At 40.5% G+C, this 18,135-nt stretch overlaps 1 protein-coding gene across 1 annotated transcript in view; it reads left to right on the plus strand.

The window, feature by feature from the left end:
- Positions 1-2,253: 2,253 nt before the first annotated feature.
- Positions 2,254-18,135, plus strand: part of fam160b1 (family with sequence similarity 160 member B1) — a 40,005-nt gene continuing 24,123 nt past the window's right edge. Inside the window, exons 1-5 of the mRNA XM_035405033.1 lie at positions 2,254-2,648; positions 3,766-3,844; positions 4,028-4,197; positions 4,410-4,514; positions 16,224-16,346. Of these exons, the coding sequence (XP_035260924.1) occupies positions 2,604-2,648; positions 3,766-3,844; positions 4,028-4,197; positions 4,410-4,514; positions 16,224-16,346 (522 nt within the window). The 5' untranslated portion in view covers positions 2,254-2,603. The remainder of the gene's footprint in view (positions 2,649-3,765; positions 3,845-4,027; positions 4,198-4,409; positions 4,515-16,223; positions 16,347-18,135) is intronic.

Below are 18,135 nucleotides of genomic sequence, written 5' to 3' on the forward strand. Positions count from 1 at the left end.
GTTTTTACATGTTAGTAACATGGATTTCCCATATTCCCAGTGATGATTGTCCGTTATGACTAGTTTGTTGTATGAAATTCATAAACCAGTATTGTCATTTTGGATTTGACATTAACGCCGGGCACCCACCGCACGCGTAGCGTAAGCGGCGCGTAAAACCGGACACCCCCAGCACGCGTAGCGACCGCGAGCGCACTACGCGCGTAACTGAAGCGTAGTTGAAGTACTGTTATTCATTCGGTTGTTGAGGAGGAGATTCAGGAGAATAATGATGAGATTGACAGTGTTACATCGGATGTTGAGAGCCAATCAGCAGCCGGAGAGTCCAGAGCAGCTAGGTTCAGGTTTGTGCAGGGCAGCACAAGGTTGATGATACTGGCTATACAGGCAGCTAATTGTGATTAACTAAAATTAGGCTATTAGCGAGCTAAAATCAGATTTGGAAGTGTAACGTCAGCAAAATGATTATTCGTGATGTCAGCTCAGTAACGTTAGTTCGGCTAACGTTAGCTAACAACGTTAGCTAGCTAGCAACGTAACTGGCTGGCTAAGCCAGCTAACGTTGTTAGCTATGTGTTCTTTTTAGCTTGCATGCCCCGTACCTTGCCAGTTTACATGCTAGTATGAAAAGTATTTGAGAAAGTATTTTTTTTTAAAAGCCATTACATATCATCACTCATAGCTGCATAGGATAAGCAGCTAGGTAGTTAGCTAGCTATTTATGGGTAGTATTTTGTTTATTAATTTAGTGACAGTATATCTTATACATATTCTGGTAACTAAGTGTGTTTGTATAGCCAGTTATATTGATCCACGTAGCTATTTACTCTGTGTTAGTCTGTTTCTCTACTGTAACATAACCAGTTACATTAATTATCTGTCTTCATTCTGCTTTGCAATATAGCCACATACATACATATCACATTCATTCAACATTATATCCCTATACTAGCCAGTTTAGTATAGCACTGTCACTATTATTTTTTGTAATCTACAGTAATATTTGTGTAATAATATAATAACTGAGCCCCAAAAAAATTTGCGCGCGCCCAACTAACTATCACCGAAGTAGCCTATATTATTTTCTAATAACCGGGACAGCCCGGAGGGGTTTATTCCACTTATATACAACGGGTTACCAACTAATGACTATATATGGTTACTTTTGTATTTATTGATTTTCATATATCCTCTCAAACACATTCATTAACAGCAGAAAACATGCACACGTTGTAAACAATTTGCTGTTTTTTTACTTTCTCGTCGTCAATTCCATATAGGCTAATCGCAAAATGACAAGAATAGAACGAAAACTCGGACTTGCGTGAAAATGTAAATTAGTAGTGGTAAAGCCACCGTTTGCTTTCCTTCGAAGTTACTGCTAGCCGAGCAGCGAAGTGTGCCCTCCAGATGCGAACCATGCACCATAAATGAGTCCATAGTCTTCCTGGTCTTTTCGTGGAATTGAAAAATGGCAGTAAAATTGAGTAAAATTACGGCAGTCTGAAAAAGCTAAAGGGAAGATTACTAGAATTAACCTGTTATTTTACCCGGATAAAAAGTGCGGAATGTGATTTCCAGTTTGCTTGTACTGTATCACCAATGTTAATTATGCAGAACTACCGCATACCTCACATAACTGTATCAAACGTTTTGAGTCAATTACAACGGGCTAACAAAGAAAATCCGGAAGAAAATATTCAGCAACCGAATTAATCCGTTTGAATGTTTTGGTAGCCTACGTAATATGCTGTCCCAGCACGAATGCTTAGCATTTTATAAAACGAATACTAAAGCAAGAAAAGAACAGAAGAGCACACGTTATAATTCCAAGACGTTGACAGGCTATAACCAAAAGTAGGCTACTGCGCCGCATAACATACAAGTTTGATTTGAAGTTATTATGAAAATAAATTGGTTTGCCGCTGCATATTTTCAAACATGGCGGGTAATGGCGGAAAATAAATACAACACAAATGCTACGAGTACTCGACCAATCAGAAATGTTCAGCGCTGCAAGCTCCACCCAAAAGGTTCCTGTACTTTCGGAAAGTACTACCCCCCGAGCAGGAACGTTTTGGGGGGTAAAACAAAGCCCCCAGAACTAAATTTAGACCCTAGTTCCTGCGGTGGAAACGCACTGAGTTCCTCAAAAGGTTCCTAGTTCCGGGGTATAGTTCCTGCGGTGGAAACGCGGCTTAAGACTCCCCTTGGGGCTTATAGCCCCTGATGTCTTTGAATCCTAGAAACGCCCCTGGTTCAGACGGCGGTAGAGTTGTGTTTCTCCGGTGCTCCCGTAGATGGCGGTGAACCCGTCTTTCTCCGCACTCTGATGTGGAAGTGCCACGGTGTCTTGTCATGGAGCTAGCTAGCCAATGCTAACGTTAGCCGTCTTTCCTCTGAATGTTTACTGTACAGCAGCTGTGCTAACGTCGGGTCGCTTGTCTATTTACCGTTTTGTATAAATCGGATTTTATTTTTCTCTTGAGTGTGTAGGGTCACCTTATGAAACCACCAATCTGGATCGCGGCGGTAGTAATAGAAAGAAGATAGAGGAATTCTCTAGGTCTTCTCGGGAGAAACTTCTTCAGTCCAAAAACAAGATGTTTTCCAAATTCACCTCCATCCTCCAACACGCTGTGGAGGCGGTAAGTGGATTTTGTTTTTAGCTGGCATGGGATACAAGGCACAGAGTAGTGGTGCCAAGAAACCTGGAGGATAGAAATGGGCCTAAAGCTAGCTGACCTTAGCTGGCTTTCTATCTTTCAAGAATATAGAGATCTGCTTGTAAATCGAAGCAGGACAAATGTGGCGTTCTGGGACGGTGCAACGTTTTAATGTAGCGACAACATCTGTATGTAAAAACACTTTAAATCGTTGGTTGGATATTTCCTTCTGGCTATGTAGCGTTAGCTTAGCTAGCTAGAGTAGCTCAGTAACCAAATGAATAGGCCCGTTGCTAGCATTGGAAAATATAGTTGTATAAATTATCCCTTTAGGTTATCACAAAAATAATACAGTAGGGAATATTTAATTATTTAGTTGACGAACACACTTTCAGTCTCTTATTGGCGCTTACGTTTAGTTGTGTTCGTTAATCATCGAATAAACCTAGCTAGTAGATAATGTTAGACATTTGGTTTTGTAAACAATTATAGCTAACAAGCCTATTTGGCCAAGATTTGTTGCGTCAAGAATCGTGCTTGTCAACATACACTATGCGAAAACATAATAGTCTAATTTAGAAATTCTTTGGCCGAAATAGTTAGTGGCTATTAACTTAATTGCTCTCGAATTAAATGTGCGTAACGTTATAGCTATTTAAAACGGTGTTAGCTAACGACAGTCTATCATGTTACCTAACCTTACTGACTTGCTGTTAACAGCACGTTACTTCGTTTGGAAATTGTGTACAACCTAACTGGGCTGCTAAAATGTTTATGTACTGTAATGTTTATATATTTGTAGATGTAGCGGCATACCTGCAAAAATAATTTAAAAAAATTTTTTTTGAACTACCACCGTGATTGTGGTACTGTAGGTGGTGAAGCCGAATTGTACTACTAATTAGATTTGCAGTCCTGTCAGTGTAGTCTTGCGGGACTAGATTGCTCTGAGAGGCACAAAGGATAGGCATGGATTTTGTTATCTGAGAACTCTGATGGGAGAATTTGCAGAGGCCGTGGTTTACATGCTCCAGACGCTTAGACTGTGCTCTGACCAGATTCTGGTTCGTGTTTTAATAATTTGTTTATTTTTTTGCAGCTGGCGCCTTCTCTTCCTCTCCAAGAAGACTTTGTCTACCACTGGAAAGCTATCACACATTACTACATAGAGACGTCAGGTAATACTGCCTTCACACATTACTACACACAGACAGGTAATGCTGCCATCTCATCTTACTCCATACAGACGTCGGGCAATGTTGCTGTTGCATGCTAATATAAAGCAACATTCTGCTAGAATCATATATTGAAGGACATCATTGTGCATGCCACCTGGTTGACACCCGCTTTTTAAAATGCAGATGACAAGGCCCCAGTGACTGACACCAACATCCCATCTCACCTGGAACAAATGCTGGACATTCTGACCCAGGAAGAGGGCGAGCGGGAGTCTGGCGAGACCGGGCCCTGCATGGAGTACCTTCTGCACCACAAAATCCTGGAGACCCTCTACACCCTGGGAAAGGCAGATGTAAGCATAAGCCAGTTTTGTAAGGAGCCAATCAAATGGCTTCTCTCTTCTCTGTTCTCTAGGAGAGGACCAGTCAGTGGTAATTTTTTATCTTTAGGACAATGACAGGGTGTTTAGTAAGAAAAAATCTGTGGATATGAATACGCTTCATAATAATACGCCATGTGTATTACGTCCTCTTTATTTTTCTTTATAACACATACAACCTGCAGTGCCCCCCTGGGATGAAACAACAGGTGTTGGGTTTCTACACCAAGCTTCTGGGGAGAATCCGGCAGCCTCTCCTGCCACACATTAACGTCCACAGGCCTGTACAGGTGAGACCACCAAGTGCATTTGTGTTTGTGTGTGTACAGGTATGACATCTGTCATTGTAAGTGCATTGGTGTATTTGCGTATGTGTACTGGTGAGACCTATGTCACTACAAGTGCATTGGTGTTTTTGTATGTGTGTAATAATAATAATAATAATAATTAAAGCCGCAAGCGGCGTTGGTAGGGGTCCAAGCATTGGCACCATCGCGCCCCCTATGGAGCGATTTCAAAATGGCTTTGTCCTCATGATCATATACCTTCACCCAACATATCTACTGAATATCATGATGACTGTATAAAATATTGATGACTTATGGCCAATTTTGTGCTAAGAGATGCTGTCAGATGACTTAGTTGCGTCGCCATGGATGTGTCCAAGGGTTGACCTCATTTTCAAATTTATGGTTTATTAAAAACCTGGTTTATTAACAACCTTTAAGTTGAAGCCTGTTCAACATATCAATAAGCATAGGCCTATAGTGTTACAACACTAAACCATAGAAAACTATATAAAATATATTTAAAAAATTAAACAATTGTAAAGTAAATTATCTTTAAACAGGTCTTTCACTTTAAAATAGATCTAAAAACAGCATATTTCAATAACAATACAGTGTCTTCCTATAATAAAATATTTACAAATTAGAACAGCTATTGCTACTGGAGTGAACTGAGTCTAAGCTTGCGCTGTATCAACGACGGGGAATGCACAAGCGCACGTCACCTCACTTGCCAACCTTGGTTGCTACTGCCATCTAGCGAAGATTCTGACAAATTACACTTTTCATCCTCTCAATCAGTAATGCCGGAGACACATGTCCCTAGCTTTTACATTTGACGCAAACCTACCGAAGGTCGGAAAATTCTAATACGAACCGTTTCTTCTTTTTTTTTTTTTTAAGTACCGAAAAGGTGCTGAAGTTTCTGTATACCGTGCAACATTACGTCAGACACATACCTATTCCAATCCATTGCTCAGCTTAGCAGAGAATGCACATTTCAGAGCGCCTCAGAGACAGATAGAATACTAATACATAAATACACATTTCAAATAATAAATACAACATTGAGAAAAAACGAAACAAAAGACGAAATATCAACTCGCGACCTGCGTGCTGCGCGCAGAACAGCCTACCGTTTTATTTATTTAGACATTGGCAGATGAGAATTTTCGGTTACGCTGACCTATGAAACGCTATTCCAAATACAAAATCAGACATGTTATACATCATTAGAAAGCTTATACTCTCACCTACTGAATAAATGAATTGTCAATCAAGCCAAATTGTACTAAAAAGGGCGACAACGCCGTAAGCAACAGGTGTGGTATTACGCACAGCTATTTTTGAAGGTAGCCGACCCAGGAATCACAAATGCGCGTATATTTCCCAAACGGGTTGTCCAAGACAATATATGCTCACTCAGTCGCAAAAAGGACATCTCTACGCATAAAACCAATGGTAAGATTGTATATTTATTCAATGTTTAGTCCCATATATTGACTGTAGAATGACATGGTATAATTTTTAAAAACTTTGTCTTGTTTATTTCATTATTCAATGAGCAGCGTTTTCACTGCTGTATTGGCATATGTTAGGGCTAATGTCGGGTTTATCTTGTTGCTATGGAATATTACATTACATTACAGGTATTTGGCAGACGCTCCTATCCAGAGGGACGTACAACAAAGTGTATAATCATAATCAGGAACAAGTGTGTCGAAAACCCTAGAGAGAAGTACCGTTCCAAGTGCAGGGAACAACCGCATAGTTCAACTTGGACCCTGTAGGTTAAACTGATTAACACTAACACAAACAAGAACATCAACAATGCAGTCTATGCAAAAATACAAGCAATAGTTAAGACGAGTTAAGACTAAGTCACCTACGAAACAGCTACCTAGTTACAACCCTAAGCTTACAGTCAATTTAGAGATTAAGTTGAGAATACGATTTCTCTCAGCATAATGACGGATTTAAAGACTAAACGAACTCACCCGATGTTGTCTTCAAATGGACCGTATTATTTATTTAGCCATTGGCAGACTACAGCATAAATTGCGTCTTTTGGTTATATTCAATATTAGTAATTGCAGCGAGAAACTGCAGCTGTATGTCGTTATGTTATGGTAGCAACGGAACGAAGCGGACTATATATGTGTTGGGCTACCGTCATAGTTTCATTATACCAGTGTGTTTTCGCGCGTTTGCACAGAAACTCAGAACCTACCAATGAAATGGTTCAGCTATATCTCAGCATAATGACAGATTCAAAGACTAAACGAACTCACCCGATACTGTCTTCAAATGGATCCAGGCTCAAGAAAAGTAATTATTCATCCTCTCAAAAAGATTTAACTAAAAAACTTTTGGAAGCCTAGCATGCACTCCGACTGGCACTGTCTTCAATTGCTTCCCCGACGTTCAGACCCTCCCCTCACTGATAAAAACTAGACCCTACGGTGTCGGATTACTTGCGTCGCCATGGATGTGGCTTGCCGTAAAGAAGTTTACTAGATGTCGTAACACTTAGATTTGGAGCTCCAGCTCTTCCGCACCCCACCTAATAATAAAGTCCAAATAGCAGGAAAACAATATGGCGGACATACGTGGTCCTAATGGCAAAGTTGTAGAGCACATTTACATGCATCGGTCGATGAAGTTTTGTGTTGATTTGACTTACGATGTGGGAGTTATGACCTTTTGAAGTATAACCCTTTGTTATAGCACCACCATCTGGCCGACAGGTGATTTTTAGTGCCTGAGTAGTGGGGGGCCATAGGAACCCACCTACCAAATTTGGTTGGGCTACAACTTATGGTTGCTGAGCCTCAGACATTTAAGTGGAGAAAGCTTCCACTCCCCAACGAAAATGTCAAAATGGCGGGTAAACAATATGGCGGACATAGGTGGTGCCAATGGCGAAGTTGTAGAGCATGTTCAGATGCATAGGTCCATGAAGTTTTGGGTTGATGTACCCTATGGTGTGGGAGTTATGAGCTTGTACGCATGACCCTTTGTTATAGCGCCACCATCTGGCCGACATAGGCGATTTTTAATTCCTGAGTAGTGGGGGGCCATAGGAACCCACCTGCCAAATGTGGTTGCTCTAGGACTTATGGTTGCTGAGCCTCAGACCCTTTTAGCAGAGAAAAATAATAAGAATAATAATAATCCTAACAAATACAATAGGGTTCCACCAGCTTCGCTGCTTGGACCCCTAATAATCCTAACAAAAACAATAGGGTTCCACCAGCTTCACTGCTTGGACCCCTATTAATAATAATAATCCTAACAGATACAATAGGGTTCCACCAGCATCGCTGCTTGGACCCCTAATAATAATAATCCTAACAAATACAATAGGATTCCACCAGCTTCGCTGCTTGGACCCCTAAGTATAGCTGCAAGCAGCGATTATGGGGGCCAAGCAGCAAGTTCAACACGCCATTGCAACATTTGAGCTACCATGTGGTCACTCAGAGTGACCTTGGAGTGACCTTCAATCGTTATGCAAAGTTTTGCGACACCAGAACGGGCGGTTACGTAATGTTATCAAATCATACAGGATTAGTAGCATTTGAAGAATTTTTTTTAAAAAGTCTAATTTGCGGAAGATCTAATGAACGGACCTTATGGGAAACGTGTTGTGCTTGACGAGTTGCTCATATGTCCAAAATTTCATGACTGTAGCTTAAATGGGGCAGGAGATATGCTTGTTCACATTGTCCAAAACCCACACCTATTAGCTCATGATAGTGCCACCTTATTGTCAATCGGCTTCGTATTTGCTCCCTGTCCATTTGGAGTGCCCCCATACCAATGTGCCAAATTTCGGAAAAATCGGCATAGTAGTTATGCCTAAACCGGAAGTGAGCTCTCTTGCGCCGCCATTTTGTTTGATCGGGCCAACAATATAGGGTTAGCCTCCACTTATGTGTGCTGATATGCCTACAGAGTTTTGTGGTGTTAGGTCAAGCCGTTCAGAAGTTATACACCTTTATGTGAAAAGCCACGCCCTCCGCAATATTCATTGGCTTATAGTGGCATTGTTTTTCAAAAATCCGATATGTTTATTAGTAGACATTGCTCCATAGATTATGTATACCAGGTTTCACTCATACCTCACAAATAGGTCAGAATTCGTATCTAGAGCCCGACCGATATATCGGCCATTATTTGACTTTTTTGACGACATCGGGATCGGCAGTTATGCCGCCGATGTGTCCCGATATTTTATTAAGTATAATAAACAAAAAAACAATGATTATTTATCTGTACTTGTCTGTTCGAACGTTGTAGTTGCTATTTACTAGAATTATCCAGTAGAGGGAGCTCTAATACAAGTGTGAACTGCAGCAGCTGACGCGCTACTTCTCTAATCGCGCTACTTCTCTAATAAGACGTTTGTCACTCGTGCCTCATCCAATATTCTCCACTGCAAGACTTGTCTGCACAGATTCGATTGCCGCAATAAAGGTATGTATATTTAGTGAAAGTTTTTTAATTAAATGCGTTTATACGACCACTATGTTTATTAATCCTCATTATCAAGCGAGTGAGCTAGCTAACATATTTGGTTCACTTTAGCAAGCTAGCTGGCTAGCAAGCCTTTATGAAGTGGCAGTGAGCACATAAGCAGCATAGGATCTACATTTCCAGAGGACATCGCTGAATTCTCAAATAAATAACCAGCCAAAATAAAAAGGTGATTGAATGCATCACACATTTGTTTTTTATCTGAGATAATGATATTAGCTACTATATGATGCTGTGTCAATAGCCAACGCGTTATTGCAAGCGAGTGTGTCATCTAGTCACGTGTCATCGTAGCAAGCGAACCAGACAGGAAAAACACCGATAAAACACTTCTAACGTGGATCATTTTAAGCCATGTTATCTTGCTTTGTCGTGATAACATGAGAGAAGGATTGCTATTGGAGAAGTGAATCAACCAACAGTTAGCGCGGGTAACCTGCACGAAAGCGCATTGTAGTTTTTTTCACGTATTTCATCCAGTCAATTTAATTTCATCTAACGTTACACTTGATTCACTATTTGGCTCCGCTGGATAATGTCTTACTCTTTGGGATCATGTAGCAGAAATAAAATAAGAAAATATAATTAATTTAACTTACTGAGAATATATAATAAGAAATAATGAGGCTGTGTCAATAGCTAATGCGTTATTGCGAGCGAATGTGTCATCTAGTCACGCGTCAGAGCGCATTGTAGTTATTTTCACCACCGAATTCTTACGGACAGGAAAGCTCGCTAGATAGTCTCACGTAGTAGGAATAAAATAAGAAAATATAATTAATGTACTGAGAATAGATACTAAGAAATAATAACAAATTAATAACACCAACAACAATAATAATAATATTAATAAAAATACATGTTTGAAACTGGAAAACTTTTTTAAATTCATTTCTTATAGATGGCTGGAAAAGAAAGGAGTAAAAGCAAGGTGTGGAGGTATTTTGATTTCACACACTTAAAGATGGTGTTAATATATATATTTAATTTAATATCATCTTTTACTTTTTTTAATCTAAAAAGTTCTTTGTGTGTTTATTTCTATTTTTATTTGTTTGCTTATAAGTTAAATGTTCTTAAATATAGAAACTTTAATAAAATATAAGTTTTTCAAATTGATTTGAAAATGTTGCACTTTTTGACAAAATATCGGTCAAAACATCGGTAATCGGTGGGCTAGGACTCTCCAAAATCGGGATCGGCATCGGACCCAAAAATCTGGCATCAGTCGGGCTCTATTCATATCTATCCATGGTCTCACCTCAGATCTTGCCACTGTCACACAGGGTGTCCCACAAGGTTCTGTTCTTGGTCCCCTCCTCTTCATCATCTATATGCTTCCCCTTGACCCCATCCTCCGCAGCTTTGGTCTCAATTTCCACTTCTATGCAGATGACACTCAAATCTATATCAGCTCTACATCCACAAATCAGCCACCCACTGCCCTCATTGAAAACTGTCTGACACATGTCAAATCCTGGATGCAACACAATTTTCTTTAACTCAACTGTGGAAAAAACTGAAATCATTCTCATCGGACCAAAACCCCAGCTCACAAAACTACACGACTTTTCCCTCACCATCGACGGTACCCCTGTCTCCACCTTCCCCCTGGTCCGCAACCTCTGTGTCATACTCGATCCGTCCCTCTCCTTTGAAAAGCACATCAATAACACTGTCAAGGTTTAATTTTTCCATCTACGCAATATCTCCAGACTCAGACCCTCTCTCACCCATCCCGATGCAGAAAAACTCATCCACGCATTCATTTCCAGCAGACTGGACTACTGCAACGCACTCCTCACTGCTCTTCCCTCCCGCCTCCTACACAAACTGCAATTAGTTCAGAATTCGGCTGCAAGAATACTGTCCCGCACATCCTCCCGGTCTCACATCACCCCTGTCTTGAAAGATTTACACTGGCTCCCAATCACATCATGCATCACATTCAAACTCCTCCTAGTTTATAAATCCCTAAATGGCCTCGCACCCACTTACGTCTCTGACCTCCTGCTCCCCTACCAGCCACCCCAGACAATTACGTTCATCCACTGTCGGCCTCCTCACCACCATCCCCTCTCAGCGCCGTTCTTTTGGCAACCGCGCCTTCTCAGTTGCCGCCCCCTAACTCTGGAAGGCCCTCCCCCCGGACATCCGTACCTCAGACTCACTCACCTCCTTCAAATCTCGTCTTAAAACCCACGTCTTTTCCCTAGCCTTCCCTTGATGTTTGTCTTCCCCCTCTCACACCCCCTCCTACCACCGCTGCACCACTAGTCCCACTGCATTTTCTTTTTTTTCTGAATTGTATGATTCATTGTATGTCTGTATGTAAGTATCATGTATTGTAAAGCGTCTTTGAGACCATGAAAAGCGCTGTATAAAATAAATGTATTATTATTAAGTCTCGTGCAGATCGGTGAAAAATCCTAGGAGGAGTTTGATCGTTTATAGTTTTGCATAAAATTCAAAATGGCGGAAAATCTGAGCAACCAGAAGCGATTGGTCCTTGAGGCAAATTTGTTCCTCATGAGGAGTGGCATATGTGTGCAAAATTTCATGATTCTAGGTCAAACGTTTGCAATTTCAATCGCTTGCCTTCGGTGCTCGGCCCCCTAATAAACTTTATTTGTATAGCACTTTTCAAAAACAAAGTTACAAAGTGCTTTACACACATAAAAAGAAATAAAATAATACAAGATGTAGACAACAGCTTAAGAGACGCATTAAAACAAAGTATATGAATAAATTAACATGAAAATAGGAGCAGCATGAAAGAGGGCCAAACAGAGGAACAGATACAGATACATGGTTAATAGAATATAGTAAATAACAGGATGTTAAAAAGTAAAAAATGAGAGTAGTAGAGGTATTAAGAGGCTAAAACATTAAAAGCAACTTTGTAAAAATGTGTTTTAAGAAGGGATTTAAAACAAGGCACGGACTCAGTGAGCCTGAGCCTTGTACAGATGAGACCTCTGTCACTGCAGGTGCATTGGTGTTTTTGCATGTGTGTACCGGTGGCATCTCTGTGACTGTAAGTGCAGTAGTGTTTTTGCGCGTGTGTATTGGTGAGACCTCTCTCACTGCAAGTGCGTTAATGTTTTTACATGTGTGTTCAGGTGAGACCTCTGTCATTGCAAGTCCACTTTCAACTTGCTTTAACTGCTGTAAAATACGCTATACAAATAAAATTTGATTGATTGATTGATTGATTGATTGAACCCATATGCATCAGTGGCCTGGAAGCCTATAGAGGAAAGGGTAGACTTTCCCCGTTGATAGATTTGTTTCACTCTACTGTACCACTTAATCACTCCAAGCTATGCCTAGGGCCTGTTATTTCCTTCCTTCTCGCTGTGTGGCGTACTGTGGAGAAAGGGTCTAACACAGTTCAAAGGTGGCATTTAGACAATCCCAATATTTCACCAACTACTCAATTCTCACTGGAAATGTCCAGTCTAGAGTGGTAGAATTAACATGTCTTTAGGCCTATTCGCACGGGACTAGTATTACCTGGGGACCTCATGTGATTTAGAAATTACCCCCACATCTGTGTTTCGTGCGGCGCATTCTCACGGGATAAGCGAAGTCTGTTTTACTCAAATTTACTCATAGACGCCGCATTGACTGCTTCGGCCCGTTGCTGTGATACGTCAACGTCGCCGTCATATTGGACCAGGCAAGACTGGGATGAAAACAAATAGAAGTAAACGGGGGAGCTGCGGTTTTTCGGGATAAAATGCACTATAACGTTTGCATTTCTAAACTGATTTCAATGAGTCGTTGTTATATTCAAGCATTTATGATCTATGTGGAGTACAAAAAAAGTTTTGTCTCCAGTTACTTAGACTCTCGATAGTTAGGCTATAATCGCTGCTAGACGCTCAAGAGAGGAGTGTGTAGGTAGGTAACAAGCAAAGCTAACCTTACAATCAAGGTTATTTGATGCTTACAATCCTACTCAAGTTAGCTAGCAATGCATTTATTACTTTCTAGCCAGTTTGCCAGGTTAAAATTAACTGTGGCAATTCCTTATGACAATGAATTATTTTCCACCACGTAAGTAATTCAGTTCATGTAAACCTAACGTTGATACACACTCCTCTCTTGAGCGTGTAGCAGCGATTATAGCCTAACTATCGAGATTCTAAGTAACTGGAGATAAAACTTTTTTTTGTACTCCACGTAGATCAAAAACCATTGAATATAAAAACGACTCATTGAAATCGGTTGAGAAATGTAAACGTTATAGTGCTTTTTATCCAGAAAAACCGCAGCTCCCCTGTTTACTTGTAGGCTATTTGTTTTCAGGCCAGTCTTGCCTGGTCCAATATGGCGGCGACGTTGACGTAAGATCCAAAGGCCAATGCGGTGTCTATGTTATATGTCTATGAATTTACTGACATTATCCCCCGGATATGATTGAAAATGTCAAGGCTCTGCTCTGCGTAACAGTAAAATACGACCCCAAATCACCGAGATGCTGGTTCGCACGGGACTAATATTATCACATGACCTCTGTGTTTGGCGAAATATGGTAGGTCATTTGCGGTGGAATTTTTACTTTACAAATTACGGACATGGCAGATTCGCACGGGATTAAGATCACAGACAACCTTCGCAATTATTACAAGTTACTAGAGGTCCCCAGGTAATACTAGTCCCGTGCGATTAGGGCGTTAGAAGATATTTGTGATTGTAATGGTCTCCATACTTTTTATGATCCGTGCACAGCATATAAACTACTTGAGTGTTCATTCTTTTGGTATCTCCTATTAAGGTCCTCTATGAAAGTATATCATGTCCTTTGGAATACATCACTCCTTCCTCACGCTTTGCACTATATTCTGAATAAGAAGAATCAAACCAAGAGTCTGGTGTTAGCACTATACTCATTGTTTTGTAGCTCTCCCTGCAAACCATTATACATTCAACAAGTATGAACTTGGGATCATGGTCTTTCTGATGTTGCCGAGTCTTTTGATTGGTGGAGAGTGTGGACTAGTGTAATTGAAAGTTCTAAGAACCCCCGACATCAGCTAACTGAACCTACCTCAATCAATGGAAACCATGAAAATTATTCCCCCTCCATTTTGTGACCTCTGCCCAGGTGGACATGTAGGCTTCTACATGCACGTTTTGCAAGTGCAGTCATGACAAGAGTCTGGTTTCCTCTTCTCTGTGAGATTAGTGGGGAGTGGTAGTACCATGTTCATCCACAGTCATGCTCCTAAATGATATTTAGCCATCATATTCAGGGAAAGAGGATTTGTTGGAAGGCCTGACTGCAACCAAGCAGATGCTGCCTTTTCACTAGCAACCTCCTCACACTCTCGCATACATACACTGACAATGGCTTAACACTTTCCTTGATGTGACCAATGTGGACCTCTGAGTAGCAAGAATGCATGGCGCTAGTGAGAGAACTATGACAGTGGGCTAAAATCAGATTAAGAAAAATGAAATTGCCCGTATATCTTGTCTAGAGTTTGTCTTTGACACTTTTATTGCAATGCTGTATAATTTCATTTGGTAAAATGTGGGAGGTGGGGACGGGTGAGGGGGATGGAGAGGATGGGTAGGTTAACTGTTGTGTGTATGTTTTGCTGTAGATTTCCATGTTGAACCTTCCTTTAAAATGAAATGTAAAAAAAATTGATTAAAAAAAGAAAGTCCCATGTCACTGCAGTTGCGTATTAGGGATGTGACAGTATGATAATCGTACTACTCAATATCACGATTTTCGGTATATCACGGTATCAGGTTTTAAGCTAAAAAATTTTTTTAAATCACGCAAAGTTTACAACTCGATTTGTTTATTTATGGATCTGCAGATTTTTAAAACCATTTTAATTGAAAAATAAAACAAAAAATGCAACTTAATAGTTCACTCCTTGTAATTGTATATTTAAAATAATAATCCTACATATACATAATTCTTCATTACGGTCGGTATCAGAATCAGCGTCAGACATCGCAAGTGTTGTAAGGGACTGCAAGCGGAGATGCCGTGTAGCTGTATAACAGCTAGCTAGCCAGCCAGCGTTGCCAGGTGGGAAATATTAAACTATCGTACCGGAGGCTTAAAATTATCAGATTTTAAAGAAAATTATGGTACACAACCAACATACTTCAGCCATTGAGTGCAATACCAACAGCCACAAAGGGGAGAAAAACATTTGCACACCACATACGGTGGAAGCAGGCAACTTCCTAGACCCTACTCAAATGAATGAGACTCAGACTAAAAAAGCCTGGTCTACGGATAATGTCAAATAGCCTACAATTAAATCGCAATTGCTCAAACATGTAGGCCTAATTGTTGTAATTGAGAGCTGTAACGTTACAATTCATCAGCATTGAAACATAGAATTATAACGTTATGCTGTGTCAATGTATTTAATATGCTGTATCAATATTTTTTTGATCTTGTGAAAGCATGTCTCTTTTCAAAACGTCCAAAAAGTCTCTCAGTGCATAACTGGCCCTACCTAGTCTGTGAGTTAAACTTCAACCTCAGTTCTTCCGACGACTTTCTCTTTGCCTTTCCCCTGCTTTCGCCTGACTCCTCGGCACTCATTTAGCTAGTTTTTTTACTCGTTTTTTGCATGGATGAAAAAAAATAACTGGTAATTTGTAGGTAGCAGCAAGCTAGCTTACATTTTACATCAGAAAGAACGACCGGGAGAACGGCAGCCGTGCAGCTGCTCACTCCTGTGGGGGCATGCACATCATGCATCAAGCATAATGATTTGAAAAGACGCGACCTATGTTTTTAAATGACTTTGCCTCTAAATACAGATCTAGGATCAGATTTCATTATCTCAATTCAGGTCCAGTATATTATTTAATATGGGTTATTTAGATGTTTTATTAGGGTAATGGTTGGAAAAAAATTCCCCGCATGAAAATAGCTTTTGTCACGTGATTTGCTATCACGGTATTACGTTACGTTTATGATGTACTATTTCATAATTGAATTTTACGGTATACCGTCATACCGGTATACCGTCACATCCCTAGTGCGTATTTGTGTGTTTACTTGCAAAAGTCCGTCACCACAGGTGTATCCATGTGCTTTGCCAGCAAGATGTATGTATCCATGCTTGATCTCTGATTGCTATTAGCAAGTGCCGAGAAAAGCCTCATTCTTCGTCTCTCCCGTCTCAGAAACTGGTGCGTCTGTGCGGGGAGGTCCTGGCTGCTCCCACTGAGAACGAAGAGATCCAGTTCCTCTGCATCGTGTGTTCCAAACTCAAACAGGACCCGTACCTCGTCAACTTCTTCTTGGAGGTACGAGCCTCGCCCGCAATAAGCTGACACCAGCCACCAGTGCACAGATCTGGAGGCGAATGCTGTAGGCCAGGGATACTCAAATCTAGCCATTGAGTCCAACAGTACTGCTGATTTTCATTCTCCCTCTCTAATCAGGACTGATTTCAATCTGGGTCACCACATGAGTTAAAGATAAAGGTAAAGTAAGTTAGACAACCAGGTAGAAAAGAAAACCAGCAGTTACTACTGACTTGGACAGCCAAATTTGAGTACAATTTGAGTTACTGCAGTAAGCTATATGCAACGTTTCCGCTGGTAAGGTTTTTCCATGGCGTGGCGCCACGGCAAAATCCTTGCCGCCACATCATAATAAAAATGAAAAAGTTTAAATGAATATATATATATATATATATATATATATATATATATATATATATACTGTATATAGCCTATATGTTACATTCATAAATTAAAAATGTTAAACTTTCAAAATATTTCTGCCTAAATGCGCTTTCAAATCCATACTGTCGCGTCCACATATTTATTTTCAAAAAGAGCCTAGGCTGCGCGCTCCGTGCTTGCTCCTTTCTGAGGCGGTGCAGCGCGCGAATGTCGCACGGTCTGTCAAAGCGTCACTTTTTTTTTTTCTTCAGCCAAGACAAGGAAAAGGTAGGTAGCGACGCTTCAAATATTACAAAAATACCATAGTGTTAACCAGTGTTTTAATTGGACCAAATAAGTGCCGGTACCTACTCCTCAAAATACATACTGTTTAAAATAAATTAATGTTGGTAATCAAAAGAAGAGTCGGTACTCATATACAAGTCCCGACAGCTCCTGCCCATCTGAAGCACTGGCGTTAACTATCATTCGGTGATGACAACTGGCGGATCCTAACTCTGTTCGGGCAAGTGGAATGCCTCATGCAGTTGTCTGATCGGACAAGTAAAAAATTAATATGATAAATATGTAACGTTATCTGAAAATAAACAGTTTTTGTTTGAGCCGAAGCGGAACCTGTTCGAGTTGAGCTACGTAGGCTACGTGCCTACCTTTATTTTTTTTAATCTAGAGCTACTGTTATAATGGTACAATACATCTGATTAAAATGGTGACCTGGAGAAGCCCGTCAGATGTCGCGGGCGTAAATTGTTGGCAAATCGCCAAAACATCGCGAATTAAAAAATAAACATTTTTTTAAAAAATTATATATATATATGTATATATATTAGGGCATTTAAAATGTTTGAGTGATTCAACTACTTCCATTTCCACACTACAACATGGTGATTTTTCCCATTAAAACGAAAGGGAAAGTGTTTATTTTTAAGGTTTTGTGAATGTAGTGAGCTAGCAAAACTGCGCCGGGCACCCACCGCACGCGTCGCGTAAAGCCGGGCACCCACCGCACGCGTATCGACCGCGAGCGCACTACGCGCGTAACTGAAGCGTAGTTGAAGTACTGTTATTACAACGGCAGCGGGCGACGTCGTCTCCACCAGATGCGAACGCGTCGGGAACCAGCTGCGAAGCTCGCGCGACACAAGCGAACTGAAGCGTAGTTTTTCGCTTCTGTTCTATTTTTTTGGCTTGTCGCGCGTCACGATGGCCTGTTTATACACAGAAACATGCTCTAAAATGCTAGGTATACATGCTCTGATTTATATTTCATCCTTATATTACTGGGGGTGTGTCCCTAGTTACCTAGATATTTTATAAGCAGCTAAAAAAATACAAGCCTTTTCGTTTTTGTATTGTCCTTGCAGAAAAAAAAAAAAAAAAAAACTGGAACCTGGGGAAAAGGCAA

Source organism: Anguilla anguilla, chromosome 2 (genome assembly GCF_013347855.1).
Source record: "Anguilla anguilla isolate fAngAng1 chromosome 2, fAngAng1.pri, whole genome shotgun sequence".
Classification (NCBI taxonomy): domain Eukaryota; kingdom Metazoa; phylum Chordata; class Actinopteri; order Anguilliformes; family Anguillidae; genus Anguilla; species Anguilla anguilla.